Source organism: Haliotis rubra, unplaced genomic scaffold, assembly GCF_003918875.1.
Source record: "Haliotis rubra isolate DU_JTF1 unplaced genomic scaffold, ASM391887v1 Scf278, whole genome shotgun sequence".
Taxonomy (NCBI): Eukaryota; Metazoa; Mollusca; class Gastropoda; order Lepetellida; family Haliotidae; genus Haliotis; species Haliotis rubra.
Genome location: NW_025766869.1, coordinates 1097401 through 1113438, shown reverse-complemented (window position 1 = coordinate 1113438; position 16038 = coordinate 1097401). Strand labels below are relative to the sequence as shown.

Genomic DNA, 16038 nt, shown 5'->3' with positions numbered 1-16038 from the left:
AGAGTAGCAATGTTGTGGTGCACATTTGAAACGAAACACAAGATTACTGATAGTCCATTAGCTTCCATTCAGTACTCTAAATGTACACTGAAGGTTTTCCAGTACTCAGTATTGAACAAATAAGGAGTACGTACTCCTGATGTTGAAAAATTATCTGGAGCCCTGGCTATGTCATCATATCCAATTTGATTAGATCGATGCTCATGATGTCAATCACTGGATTTTCTGTCTGATCTTGATTCGAATTTTCACATGTTAAAAAGGACAAAGCCATAGCGTGACTGTAACATTTTATTGACATGTTACGTACAGACAATACTTAAAGTTAGTTGATACAGAGCAACATGGAGACCATAACTGCTGGTGGGGACAGAACCATACAAAATGGAGGAATGTTTTTTTTCAAATGAAATCACATAACTGTATTTTAAGCAACGTTCTGACAGTTTGGTGGGCATCTATTCAGAATCTTGAATTAGACAATTTCAATGATATTTTCATAAAAATCAATTTTTGTCTCTGGTAACCACCCCAACCCACTGCTTCAAATACTTCCAGATATTCAGCCTACTTTAGAAACACTGATAGAAACATCAGTTCTAAACAAGCAATCTGTGTTATATATTTTTAAAATATTGAACATTACGTTAAAACTACTTCTCAATCAATGTTAGCTGAAGCAAGTATAAATTTTCTTTTTGTCTTAAACATTCACATCATGATAAAAAGATTCTGGAAGAAGTTGATATTGAAATGTTTTTGTTCATTTTATGAAAACTAAACTACCGAGTAGCTTATTTATAGTCTGTTTGCAGTGAAAACGTACCGATGAATTTCACTTTAAACAAAAAGGTAAAACAAATAAAGTGAAATTAAGACTGCAAATCCTCATAATTTGACCTTGCCAATTGAACATTTAAATCTCAAAAAGTTATTCAAATTAGGATAAAAGTTGTTTAACAAACGATCATAGATTCAAATCGCTATTACTGGTTTGTATTACAAGGGGGTAAGCGTAGTAGTTGGAACAGTGAAACAAATGCACGTGCGGTACGTGATGAGCGTTAACTTATAACAACCCTTGTCGTTTTCGGTGTTTCTTTTGATGTGCATACCCCCTTGTAATACAAACCAATAATATGTGAAACTGATCGTTTGTTAAACAACTTTTATCCTAAGTCGAATAAAATTCTGAGATTTAAATGTTCAATTGGCAAGGTAAAATCATGAGGATTCGCAGTCTTAATTTCACTTTATTTGTTTTACTTTTTGGTTTAAAGTGACATTCATCGGTACGTTTTCACTGCAAACGGACTATAGGTAGCAATGTTTAATCCACTTCTGTATGTATTAGTGGTGGTCCAATTAATTCAAATAATTGAAGATTGGTCGCAGCGACTAAACAACCAAACAATCGATCGTGTTTTCTCATAATCGAACACAAACAATTTTGGAACACTTGTTTGCAATAACAATATATTTCACAAGGCTGGTTTTGTCTGTTACATTTCATAAGCACTACAAGCTCGTTCCTTGTCATGACTGAATTTATCTTTAAGACTTCAGAGGACATTTATGTTCCTTGAAAGATGTAAAATTTGTAAATGCATTTTGTGCAATTTGCAAAAAGACCCCGAAAGAACTAAATATTTTCTCTCTATATTTTTTGTGCATTAACAAACATAACCAGAATTTTATAAATGACGCTAACCAATTATTTTTGATGATTGATCGGTTGTAATGAACCAATCATTTTTAAACAATTCCCAACACTAGTATGTATAGATGCACCAGAGCTGATCATCTGATTCACCTCAGATAAAAACATTTGTTAAAAATAATCTCAAAAACAGTTTCAGGATAGTCAGCTCACAGAGGATATATCACCTCTGCACATTTAGGGATTGAGTTTTCAAATCTTCAAATTCTCTCTGTTACGGAAAAACCTGGTGATCATAATTATAATTACAGAACAAACTGTATATTTTGGGGAATATTTTCTTTGTCATGAAGACTGAGCGCACAATTTCATAAAAAAATCCTAAAAATATTAACTGATATAATATAAAATATCCATGTTGCATAACATTTTTGGGTCAGTATGTATTGACTGATCGTGTGAAATGCTATTCAAAAGTTTGTGGGGATACAAGGTATTTATACTGTATCATGAAGAACAGAGGCCATGTTACAGTGATGTGTACTTCTATATGTTATAACATGCCATGAAGCTGAACATGGTTAGAACAATGTAATTACTGCATTCTATTTCATCCTTGATACTAAATAAATGTCACCATTTACATGGTCATAAATGGACAGCAGGGCTTGATTTAGTGCTTTGTTACTTGCACTGGTGCAACTCAATATCACAAAGTGCAACCTAGTTATTAGTCAAAAGTGAACCATGTGCAAGTCAAGTTTTGAGAAATAAATCAATAACAAATCTAAATATGTCAGTTCATTTTTCTTCTAAACTTTGAATAGCTATGGCACCGAAACATTGCTATTTATAGACACTTCTTGGCTATGACAGCTCTTGTAAACGGATCAGCTGTGTCTCTGTGTTGCTATGGTTTCATGGGTACTACGTCACGGAAATATGTTTATGTGCACCAAAACCTCTGATGATTTAACACACTACATTGCAACTGGAATTTGGCTAGAGCAACTAGGCTTTTATTCTTAGGTTGCACCTGGTGCAAGTAGGTAACATCCCTTTAATCGAGCCCTGGACAGTGTAGAAGATAGTTTACTGATGAAGACAACATCTTGAGCATTTTATCACAATACACTTAATAAACCATCAACATAACATACTTCACAACATACTGGCACAACATATAGATATCACATGACTGGCATCAAACTGATAAATCTTATCTGTGCCCTGTGCAACCTTGACCCTTGGATACTCACTCTATATGCGACCTTCACCCTTCCCTAACCATACTCTATACAACACTACCAGTGTCCTAGCGACTTTGATCTTAGAGACTGTGACCTTGACCCTTCCCTACCCTGACTATATGTGACCTTGACCCTTCCCTACCCCGACTATGTGTGACCCTTCCCTACCCTGACTATATGTGACCTTGACCCTTCCCTACCCTGACTATATGTGACCTTGACCCTTCCCTACCCTGACTATATGTGACCTTGACCCTTCCCTACCCTGACTATATGTGACCTTGACCCTTCATTACTCACACTCTCTGTGACCTTGATTTATCCCAACGTAACAATAATGTAAACTCAGCGACTAAAAGGTAGAGGTCAGTAGTGAAGAGAAAAGGTCAGGGAAGGGTCAAGGTGTGTATAAAAGGGTCAAGGTCAGTTGGGAAGGGTCAAGTCCGTAGGGAAGGTTTGAGTTCTCAAGTCAGTAAAGAGCAGTGAGATGATTAGCAACGAATCCATTAAAATGTAATTACAAATATAATCTACAGATAATTATAGAACAGTGACATTGGGGACAATGTTCCATATTCTGTGAAAAGAAATAGTCACTATTAAGGTTGTGCAGCAAAAAACGTTTCTTGGCAATTTTTTCCTTAAAAGTGAAGCAGTTTACAGCTTGGTATGTATTTAACCTTGGGTCTCTTTGTTTAATGTCGCACTCAGCAATATTCCAGCTATATGGCAGCAGTCTGTAAATAATCGAGTCTGGACCAGCTAACCCAGTGATCAACATCATGAGCATCGATCTGCGTAATTGGGATGCAATGACATATGTCAACCAAGTCAGCGAGTCTGACCACCCGATCCTGTTAGTCGCCTTTTACCACAAGCATGGATTGCTGGAGACCAATTCTAATCTGGCTTATTGGATAATAGAGCCTGCTACATATGATATGGAATTTTTGCAGACATTTTCAAATTTCTTGAAACGTGTGCCTGAGAAACATTTTCTCTTTTTAAGATAAGAAAAAAAGGATTAACTTGCTGTAATGAGGGTTTACATGTTTATTCAATCATATTGCAACTTCACACACATCCATTTGACAATCTGAAAGCTGAACTGTTACAAGGGCAAGAGATAAAACAACAACTGTAGATGTATTTCCTGGCCCCAATTTCTCGAAACAAACTGAAGTTTTTACTCTGATTTCAAACTGAGTCTGAAAATTTGAAACAGCTGAATTTTTAAATCAACTGCATTTTCAAAATAAAAAAGCCCAAACAACTTAAGTAATCTATCCACCAAACTCAAATTGTCTAATATGGATTTCAGTTCATTCTGGGAAATGCATTTTCCTGCATTTTCTCAGATTTTGAGTAAAAACTCCAGAAATCGGGGCCAGAAATAAATAACAACAACTTGACATCAACGTTAGCCATAGAGGCAACACAACATGATACACAGAAGACAGACCCACAAACACTGAAAATCTGTCAGATTCTAATTACGGTAATCATTGTATTAAGTACCCCATGACCAACTCAATCTGTAAATGCCATTATGACATTAATGCTCCTCAGGGGATTTTTTTTTCAGGGGAAAGGGGGGTAGTACTGAAATATATATATATGAGGGGTGGTTGTAGAGACAGGAGTACATTGTCTCTAATTGAGTTTCTAAAATGAAAGGCTTCTTTGGTTGTAATGTCACGAAACTTTGCGTGAGTGAGTGAACGTTTTTTTAGAAAAGAACTACCTGTATCTATATTGAGGCAGTTGTACTTATTGTCGCTACTGCACCTAAGATACATACAACTGAATTGTTTGTTGATGACACTGCATTCAGCAATCACTGAGCTACATGAGAGTGGTCAGTGGTTAGTAATAATGGAGTCTGGAAGACAATCCAGTGATCGATATCAAGAGCACCGATCCATTGTGTCCGAGTATACAATACCACCCAAGACTCCAAATCTGACGCCTGATCCGTTTGACTTATGAAGATTCCGGGTTAGAATTGGTCTTCAGCAAACCATGCTTGTCGTAAGAGATGACTAACGGGATCGGGTGGTCAGACTCGCTGACTTGGTTAACACATGTCATTGTATCCCGGTTGCGTAAATTTGATGCTGAATGATGTTTATCACTGGATTGTCTGGTCCAGACTCAATCGTTGACCGTCGTCATATAACATGATTATTTAGTGTGTTGTTAAACAAACAGACAAACCTGATCTATCTCTTACACCAGCACTGGTTGCTTGGTAACTATTTTAACCCTTAGTTTCCAAATACGAAATACACCTACCAAAGGAATTCAGTCTGAATAACCAGAAAGAAAAATTAATGGCAAGATTTTCTAGAATCAGTAAAGCTTTGCAAGAAGTATGTCAGTATCAAGCAGTTATGTTACCTAGGCAACCAACAACTTGGTTTTTTGTCAGCGTGATTGAAAAGAATAACAAAAAATAATAAAAAAACAGTTTTTTATTATGCACAACAAAGAAAATGGTAAAACATTTAAAAAACGTTTACACAGGTGACACCATGTTGGATTTTGTGTTTTTCAAAAGCTGAATAACCTTGAACACATAGTTTTCAACTTGCTGAACGACAGTTTCATCGTGAGTGAGATGCAGCTAGCAAATGCAGCTTACTAACATCTTGAACAGTAACCAATACACTGACTGTGAAGATCAGGGCCCATTTGCACAGAACGATCTTAGCGCTACAATTATTGTAAATCCTTAAGATCGCGATCTTAGGCTTCGGTTACAATCGCCATCTACTTGCACAAAGCAATTGTAGGCTAAGATTATTGTAAGTTACAATCGAAACTTACAATTGGTCCGGACCAATTGTAAGGAGCTAAGATCATTTTAGAAATGGCATTCAAATTAGTGTCTGTTTCACGCAAATAATCAGCTTTACGTTTGGAGATTGCATTTATATTGCATGAAACTGTGTGGTTCGCCTCGACATTTCAACAACACGGAGAATGCACAACTGATTTAACGTCGGGTACATTTTTATTTACTGTAGTGAAACACATAACTATCGAAGTCGACATCACATAGTACTATTCCCACCCGATTCAATGTTGGAATAAGTGTGAAACAACATACCTTCTTGATAATCAAGGAAAGGATAATAGCTTAATGGTGTCGGCGTGCGATTAACAATGGCCGTGGACCTTTTCATTAACTCAAGTGCAGATAATTTTACTTTATACGCTAAGATGGGAGTGGTTTCCCTTGGCATATGCCGCTGCAGTACAGTCAACATACTGATATCTCTTTTCGGTCATGGAGTGATTTTGTCTTAGTTTATCATTAAAGTAATCTACAATTAGATACAAGTTAACGTGCAAAATCAAGTTTCTTTCTCATCCATAAATCTAAATTTGATTATGCAATTTAAATATATACAAGTAGTCATCAAATAGGGATATACACATGATGGGGTATTAAAAATTTCTGTTTCAAAGGATTTCACTTTAAGAAAAATATTAATCAACGCTAATAGGGTTAAATAATTAATATACTGTGAATAATGATTTAATAACTACTCTCTTGAAATATTATTTAATGCACGATTTCCCTGCCAAGCATTCTTTACAACACTTCTGTAGCCATTGTTTTATTGTATTTTATTCTAGGTTATATTTAGGATTTTACCCTCCCTCCCCCCAACAGCTGCGTGATTAAACAACGCCTCATTGACAACCATTGGCAAATCATACATTTAGGTGTTATATCATAAGGAAATACTGTTTATATTTGTTATTTTAAGTTCCATAATTAAGTCACTAAATCTAGATCCAAATTTATTCATGTATTTTTTCAGATTTCAGTATTTTCATAAAACATGGGTAGGTATTTCTGTGGTTGCAATATCACATTCTCAGTTCATAAATCAAGACAGTTAGAATGTAGAAAAATATATGCTATCGTCCACTTAATCAGTCCCTTCTAAGATTTCTGGGACTTTTCATGATAAATTCTGCAAGGTGCGATTGAGGGAGGTATGTATTGTGTGCTGGGACCAGTATCACTTTTATTTGCGCAGCATGCTATGACTTTGAGACAACTGTAGACGGAGTCGAGTTTAAGAAATTCGTACCACCACCGTTGAAGAGTTCGATCTTAGCTAAGATCGCGATCTTAAATCCATGCGGTCTTACAATCGCTCTAAGATCGGCTTTGTTCAAGTGGATTAGGGCAATTGTATGGTGATTGTAAAGTTGATTGTAAGGCCCTAAGATTGATTGTAACTAAGGTTGCTCTGTGCAAGTGGGCCCTGGACATTAAGAATACAGACAAAACATACAGTGAGACTGAAGACAGTCTAGCTTCACAACATCCATACAACTGGTGATACATATAGTCGACGACAGCATTGTATTGTACAATTTCTTCTCTCTTGTACTCACCTTGTATTTCAGGATTTGTTATTTATCATGAATGAAAAAATAAAACCAGTAGTTTCTGGGGTATTTTTTCTTCATATATTTAACATGGACGGGCGGACTGCTAATAATTATGTGAGAAAGTGTGCAAACAAAATGAATGAAAATACACTTCTCATCTAAATCCAAACCATATGAATTTTCCTGTCTTTGCCTAGAAAGTTCTTAATCTATATGTAAAGCAGCTGGAGGCAAATAGTTAGAAAATTAAAAGGGTTTGTCAAAGTTGAGGATTTATTTCACAAACATTGTTATTAATGTTTAAAAAAGTACACAATAAAAGAACTAAATATTCATGCTTCTGAAAATTATTAGACTTAACTATTGTTGATAAGGACATTATGGGTTTTTTTGTCACATGGCAGACACTATTTTTCTAAGTCCAGGGAAGGAAGGAATTGTTTCGAAAAAGCTGACTTCAGATTTCTTTTATCAAATGGGATCATGGAACTTTTATCAATATAACTATTTTAGGACGAGGTGGAACTAAAAACAATAATGAATTTGCCATCTTTGAAGACATTGTCTGTTGGAAGTATAATTATTATCAAAAGCCAAAGGGAGGTAATTATGAAATAGCTATCTGTTATGGAAGGGACATAACTCTATATTAACTATGCAAGAAAATCACTACTAATCATTGACTGAACAATTTAGCAGAAATACGAATGTAAATGTAAATTATAAAGAAAATACATTGGTCTGGCATTAAAAGTGAAAGAAAAATGTTTTCAAGAGTGATTATGATAAATGATATTGACAATATTTTTTTAACATCTTTATTTCTATGAAGCCTATCTCATAATGTTTTTCCACTGTATAAAACTTCCTCAAATGGTGTGTATCATGCTTTTACAATAAAGTACAATCTTCTGTAAACATATGAACATATTTGGTTAGTCTTATTCAAATGCAGTTCACAAGAAACGAGAGCGTGTAAGTTTGACTTCAATATTTTCTTCTCAGACTTTGGATAATAAACCAACATACGTGACACTAAGTTACAAGGTACAAGCAACATGAAACTCACAATTCATTGCAGTTAAAACACTTAATAAACCAACACAACGGATATATAGAGACTAAATCCAGAATATGGATGTAGTTGGATTACAATTAGCAGATATTTGTTTGGTTATGCAGTAAATATAGTTAGTTACCATGGATACAGTGAAAGTCCATTTAAAAGCTGGACATGTCAATTATGGAAAAGTCCATATTTTTCTTTTACATAAAGTTACTTCTTTTCAAATCTGACATATCTCTGACTAAAAAAAAACTGGTGGGGGAGGGGGGAGGAGGAGGAGGACGAGAGCAGGGAGAGACAAGTGTGGTGCTGTTATTTACTGTAACTTAACTTTCAAATGAAGGTGAGTTTCAGCATCAGTAGTTTCATATATCAAGTCATTATTCTACAGACAAATGGCAATAGGACGTTTATTAAGATTTTACCAAACAATAACAGGACAATGTCCTAATTTGAAAAATATCGCTTGGACATTGACTGATTGTCATCCAAAATGTCCTTGACAGTTGAACAGATCGAAAACCCTCACACCACTCAAGTATGTTCGTATGCATCCCCATAAATCGTAACAATGTATTAGCAGTGACCACAAAGGACTATGGGGGTAAATCTAAGGCTGGATAAAAACGATTGATAATCAGAAATACATGTATCATCGTAAGGAATTATTATTAATGACTATCGATATGAAAACTGTGTTATCGATAATATCGTACATTAGTTTTTGTGACAGGAAAAAAGTTTGAATTTTCTGACACAATATACAAATTTAAGACTTTATTCATGGCCTGTTTCTAAACTACATGTATATTCTGGATGCTGTTTTGCAAATCCATGCCAAAACATGGCGCCATTCACCAGTGACGTGGAATATATTCAAGTCTTTCAGACAATTTTTGCATTTTCACTCAAAATTACGTCCCTGATTTTTATTGATAATTGATTGATATTTAGTTACCCCTTACCAATCTCTATGAGCTACATCAATAGCCAGCCCTAGGGTTATCACATAATGAACTCTTACCTATAACTTCAGACAACACACTAGATTTTACAATAACAGTAAGGGATGTAGAGAGTCGGATGTTCTTAATGATGTCACAAAGTTTCACTGTAATTCGTTTACTGAGTAAACATGATAATAACAGGATTGCCTTTCACCCCAGAAGTTAAAAAACATTTTTCAAACATACTACTCCAAGGACGTAAGACTTTACTCTCAAGTAACAACACATAATCTGTCATTTTTCAACAATTTTTGAGTAGTACATATCAAAAGAACTATAGCTGAGGAATGAGATAAATAGTAATATGAATAATATCAATAAATTTATAAAGAAATAAGTTCACATATAGTTGTGTTTATATTTCAGTCACATTGTCGGAAACCGTTATTATGGAAATGATCTTTAATGTCTTGGTACCGTAAAGTGGAAGTTGGCAGTTGCAGATATTTTAGAGATTGTTGCCAGCCTGGCTTTCCTTTCTCTAAGTCAATCGGTCTCCCTGTGCCGTTTTCATCGTTTCCTGGTGTTGTCCCAGACAAACAGATTCCTTTTCCTCCCATCAACACATGTGGTAACCATAGCGAAGGTTGCCATAGCAGCAAACACAGTTTCTCTCTCAGCCAATCACAGACAAGTAGTCATCACACTGACCAATCAGAGCAGAGATTGCTCTATCATGATGCTGTCATAGCCCTCTGGTGGTTGGTGGTAGAACTTCTCAAACTGGACATCTAAGACTGCACCATCGTCGACTTAAAAAAGAAAATATGCACGTTATGTGTACATCTTGATATGATCTCACATTTTTCTATTCTTCAATTTACAGGTTCAGACAAAAAAAAACCAGGAAATAAGCAGAAATAACATAACAACGGTTTAAACAAATCCTATGTGTTCTGTTGATCTTTTTGGATTTAAAATTTAAAAAGACACCACAAAAATCAAACAATAATATAACTGTTGTTTTTTAAAAACATTTAGTGATTAACGATATTATTTAACCACTGCTAACACATTATGAAAAGAATATAGCCTTACCAACAGACAAAAATTCAAATAATATATAAGCATATATTAAGCATCCAAAACATTTTCTAGAACAGACCATCATGAACAAATTAAGCAACATTAAAGGCCTCCAACATGTCCAAACAGATAACAATTATGACCTATTTACTCTTATCACAACTAAACAGTTAGGAAAAGTCTGAAAGCCTTTTATGGTTCTTATCATGCATAACATGAAACGTTTCTGAAACATAGACGGGGACAGCACTTTTTCAAATACAATGCACTGTAATTCTAAAAGTATCTGTAAATGCAAAACCTGTGAGTAAAATTTGGAATGTCTGCCAAGCAATGGAGTGTGTGACATATAAACCTTCCTTGACATATAAACTTCTGAGTGAGATACATGGAAAATCAAGTGAAGAAAACTAGTTGTATGGAAAATACCATAGAACACTGGGTACGTTGTGCCGCGGATGCCTGTGAATGGGACATTGACAGCATCCCCGTTGATGTAGAAGTTCATCTCAATGTGGTTGTATGTGATACCCTGAAACAGAAATGAGGTTGTGGGTTAGTCCCTGAAATAGATGTGCAAGTGTTTTTGGCCCTGTCACAGAAATGAGGTTGTAGAATAGTCCCTGAAACAGATGTGCAAGTGTGTTTGGCCCTGTCACAGAAATGAGGTTGTCTAATGCCCTGAAACAGAAATGAGGTTGAGGGTTAGGCCCTGAAAGGGATGTGCAAGTGTGCTTGGCCCTGTCACAGAAATGAGGTTGTCTAATGCCCTGAAACAGAAATGAGGTTGTGGGTTAGTTCCTGAAACAGATGTGCAAGTGTTTTTGGCACTGTCACAGAAATGATGTTGTCTAATGTCCTGAAACAGAAACGTGGTTGTAGATTGGCCCTGAAACAGAGGTGCAAGCATGCTTGGCCCTGAGACAGTCACAGAATGTCGTGGAAACAGAAATGAGGTTTGGGGTTAGGCCCTGAAACAGAGGTGCAAGTGTGCTTGGCCCTGTCACAGAAATGAGGTTGTCTGAAAGGGATGCCCTGAAACAGAAATGAGGTTGAGGGTTAGGCCCTGAAACAGCAAGTGTGCTTGGTGTCACAGGGCTTGTTAATGCCCTGAAACAGAAAAGAGGTTGAGGGTTAGGCCCTGAAACAAGCTTGGTGCAAGCATGCTTGGCCCTGATACAGAAATGAGAGGGTTAGGCCCTGAAACAGATGTGCAAGTGTGGGCCCTGTCACAGTTATGTCATGAAACAGAAAAGAGGTTGAATACAGAAATGAGGTTGAAAGGGGTTAGGCCCTGAAACAAGGGTGTCAAGCATGCTTGGCCCTGATACAGAAATGGGGCTAGTGTTATGCCCTGAAACAGAAATGAGGCTGGGGGTTAGGCCCTGTCACAGAAACAGATATGCCCTGAAAGAAACAGATGTGCTGAAAGGGAAGTGTGCTTGGCCCTGTCACAGAAATGAGTCTAATGTCATGTTAGGCCCTGAAACAAAACTGTTGATTGCATGTCATGCTCCACACACAAAAGATAAATGTGGTCAGTGAGTATCAGTTACACAAAAGGGGCAAGTGCACACTTTGTGTAAGAAAAACACAGAGCACTATACAAAACTAGTCTGTCTCACAGTCCCTGAACAACAGTATTTCCCCTACTGCCAGCCCTCCCTGCAATGCTAAAGCCCTAAACGAAGCAAGTCTAGATTTCCCCAGGTTCCTGAATCCCCCAACTCACTGGGGCTACTTTTCAATTTAAATGGGCTTATTTGTTACTATCAAAATTATATATATTCAGGGACTAAGCTTTAGTCTATAAACAAAACATACTAAGTTTATAACACCTATTGTTTCTGGGCAGTTCATCAGGTGAATGATCTCTCTGAAATCTTGTCTGGAACTTACCACGATTTGTCTGTACAAAACAACTCACCACGATGTCTCCTTCCTGCGCTATCTGCGGCACCTTGCCGAACTCCTCATTGTTGTGGTACAATGTCCCATCATGCCTCAGTATCCACGAGTCAGGGGTGTCTCCCAGGGGAACCACATTGATGTTACATTTCCGCGTGGCCAAGCCCACACCCCACACACCTGTGAAGATCCAGGTTGGAATTAATCTTCAGTAATGCATGCTTGTAAGAGGCAACTAATGGGACCGGGTGGTCAGGCTTGCTGACTTGGTTAACTCATCGCCCTATCCCAATTGCGTAGATCAATGCTCATGCTGTTGATCACTGGACTGTCTGGTCCAGACTTGATTACTTACAGACCTCAGTCACACATCTGGAAAAATCCTGCAGGTGGTGTAAAACTAAACTCACTCACTAACTCCAGTTTGAAACTTGTGGCACCCATTTGTTAACCAGGGCCACCTCATTATAAACATTTTTAATGTGACCCTTAACCTCAATATCGTAATAACAAATCTTTATGTACAGATAGATCCAAGGATGGTGGCCCGGTTCCACTAAACTCTAAAACACAAAAGCATTTTCCTTCTTATGTTACCAGGGTTGCTCTTTTTACATACAGGGTGGTAGGGTAGCCGGAGGTCAAAGCATTTGCCCATCACACCAAAGACCAGGGTTCGATTCCCCACATGGGTACAATGTGCAAAGCTTATTGTGGCGCTGTATGGTCCTGTGCGTACAGCTCAGGTCACAAATCAGTTGAAGATAAGCAACGTCGTGTTTGGCAGCTTGACTCCTAAGAGTTTCTAGGACTTCAGTCCTGCCCCACAACGACGCACAAAATTGCCTCTGTTCACCCAGCAGAAAATGGGTACCCGGTTGGAAAAAGTCATGTGACTATAACCTTCTTGTGCCTTACAGGCAGCTTGGGTTATCCGGGGTAATAATAATCAGATTCCGATAAAGCACCGCAAGCAATCACTTGGTGTTTGGATACTGTGCGCTATAGAAGATGACTTATTATTATATTATATATTTCTGGTGTCCCCCGCCGCGATATTGCTGCAGTATTGCTAAAAGCGGCGTAAAACTAAACTCACTTTTACATACGACTTCTCTCAACTTAATTATATTCAGTTCTACTTTTTCAGTTTTGAACTATACCTGAGCTCTGTATTTTGATTTCAAAATATGCTTTATTCTGTACGATTGGTGCATTGGCAAGCGCTGCTCCGGTTCCACATATCCTCTTCCCACTCTTCACAATCACAACATCATTTCCTGAAACATAACACAGACAAATTTATTCATCATTGTTAATGATAACAATAACATTAAAAGCAAAAGTGGCTACACATAATAATCTGTTGCAAGTATACTTTTTGTCCCTGCTGTGGGTGTGTGTGTTTCAGTTTCCTTAACATTGCTTGGGACAATATTTCTTGAGGTAGGCAGAAAGCCTGAAATTATTATTACAAAACACTAATGATCTTATTATCAGAGTCTCTCTGAAACTATCTAATAATATACAATAACTTTGTAATGGTTATATGTTCTTTTGGATATGTGCAGCGATTTACCTTCAAACCTGTATTTGAGGGTCCCTGGGACTCATACTCTAAATTTTCATGGGTCCCAGACCGCAAAATGGGGGTCCCAGACACTTAGATATTATTATTAATACTATGTTGTAATATGGTTGTAATTCAGTTACTGTTATTGTATTGTGTATCCTGATCATCACATTATTACAGTAATTAAATTGCAAATGATACCATAACCCTGTGAGTAGCAGGCTCAGTGATAACTTATTGCTACCTGATCGAAATTTTTACAAAAGTACTTTGACATTTATTGCATCCCTGTGGGCACGCTAATAAATTTCATTGCGTCCACTGTCAATTTTTATGCGCATAGGATGCAGGAAATCCCTGACAGTGTAATTGGAATAATTTCAGTGGGAGATATAAATGGTTTGATTTCATTAGGTACGTTAAGCCATAAAATTGCACTCTTTGCATCTCCAAGTCCTGGAAGCGGATATGACGTCAAATGGAATTCCCTTGTATCAAAGCACGTAATTCACTTGTACACTTATTATAATTAAGGCAGATATTTTTTTTCCACTCAATAACAAGAAAATGAGGACAATGTTTTCTAGGCATGAACTATTTGAACACTGACAGAATGTTATAGATCAAACCTGTGAAGATCCAGGTTAGAATTGATCTTCAGTAACCATGCTTGTCATAAAAGGTGACTAACAGGATCAGGTGGTCAGACTCACTGACTAGCTGGACACGTCATCATATTCCAGTTGCGTAGATCAATGCTCATGCTATAGATCACTGGATAGTCTGGTCCGGACTGGATTATTTACAGACCACTGCCATATAGCTGGAATATTGCTGAATACGGCGTAAAAATAAACTCAATCAATATTAGCCATAGGCATGCAATGATGCAATGATGGTGTTATAATGAATACCTGTTAATCAAATACTGATATCTCAATGTACATATAGACAATGTTAGACAAACACTTAGTCTCTGAACAGAAGTGAGATCTAGAGTTGCTTCATTTAAGGGCCTTAGCATTGAAAATAGGTTTTAAAGGAAAATAATGAGGTTCAGAGACTGTGAGACAAAGACAATGTCAGAGTATGAGTTTGGTTTCATGCAATTGTCCAATATCATGGCAAGAAATAAGTTACACACGTTTCACAAGTGTTCATGACACTAAGACAATCAAAACTCAAATACCCTTACACAAAAAACTGTCATCATCTTTATAAGGCTGCAATCGCTACATTTTTTCTAGGAGAACCATTTATTCCATTCATGTAATCGTATCCCAATTGTGTAGATTAATGCTCATGCTGTTGATCTCTGGATTGCCTGGTTCAGACTCGATTATTTACTGACCGCGGTCAGACAGCTTTAATATTGCTGAGTGCGGCGTAAAACAACAAACCAAACCAAATTTATCTTCACCCGAGATATCGCAACACAGGCCTGTACTACCGTGGATCACTTATATCTGACGATGAAAGTTCCGTTCTATATAAATACACGGCCAGTGTTATCGAAATGCACCTCACATATTTAGCATGCTTTAACTCTTGTCAAAATGTAAACCAACCAAACCCTAAAAACAGTAAAGTTAACCGGTTTCGCCACATTCCGTTTACATTTGATTAGTTTACCTGAACCCACAAGTACAGAATGAAAAACTCAGAAACGAACCCATATGTGTTGTGTCCAATTTCACTATCGGAAGCTCCTGTAATTTGATGTGTCCCTGCCCAAAGCCCGATCCTGGCCAACAACAACGAAAACAACAGAAACACGCAGCCATCTTGCTTTCGGGAAATACCCGGAAGCGGATATGACGTAATTGGGAATTCCCTTGGCGAGCTTAAATGAATGTAACTAAGTAACCGTTCATAATTTCTGGGGGAGCTTAAAGGGTGGTGGTGGGGTGTAATCAATTTTGTACACACTTACGGTGGGGGTGGGTGGGTGGGTGGGGGTGGTCAGGAATTTTGTACATAGAAATGTTTAAAATTATACTCAGAAATTATGGGAAGTGTAAGGGGGTCATTGATTTTGTACATGGCATGCAGGGGGGAGGGGGTGTCACTTATTTTATACATAAATTTTAAGGGGGAGTCATTCACATTGTACATGCTTCTCCATAAAAATC

General features: G+C 37.2%; 1 protein-coding gene across 1 annotated transcript; it reads right to left on the bottom strand.

The window, feature by feature from the left end:
- Positions 1–7799: 7799 nt before the first annotated feature.
- LOC124281025 (SPRY domain-containing protein 7-like) lies at positions 7800–15703 on the bottom strand. The gene is made up of 5 exons (XM_046717046.1): positions 15579–15703; positions 13497–13613; positions 12353–12513; positions 10855–10957; positions 7800–10151 (listed from the first exon to the last, which is right to left on the bottom strand). The coding sequence occupies exons 1-5, from the start codon at positions 15688–15690 to the stop codon at positions 10054–10056; spliced, it is 591 nt and encodes a 196-aa protein (XP_046573002.1). The 5' UTR covers positions 15691–15703; the 3' UTR covers positions 7800–10053.
- Positions 15704–16038: the final 335 nt, after the last annotated feature.

Bases quoted from the DNA above. Each gene is read 5' to 3' on its own strand.
- LOC124281025 (XM_046717046.1), bottom strand. From the start codon at position 15,690: ATGGCTGCGTGTTTCTGTTGTTTTCGTTGTTGTTGGCCAGGATCGGGC. The intron at 13,614-15,578 runs GTTCGTTTCTGA...GTTATGTTTCAG, and splicing joins ATTGGACACAACACATATGG to GAAATGATGTTGTGATTGTG. The intron at 12,514-13,496 runs GTATAGTTCAAA...GGATCTTCACAG, and splicing joins AATCAAAATACAGAGCTCAG to GTGTGTGGGGTGTGGGCTTG.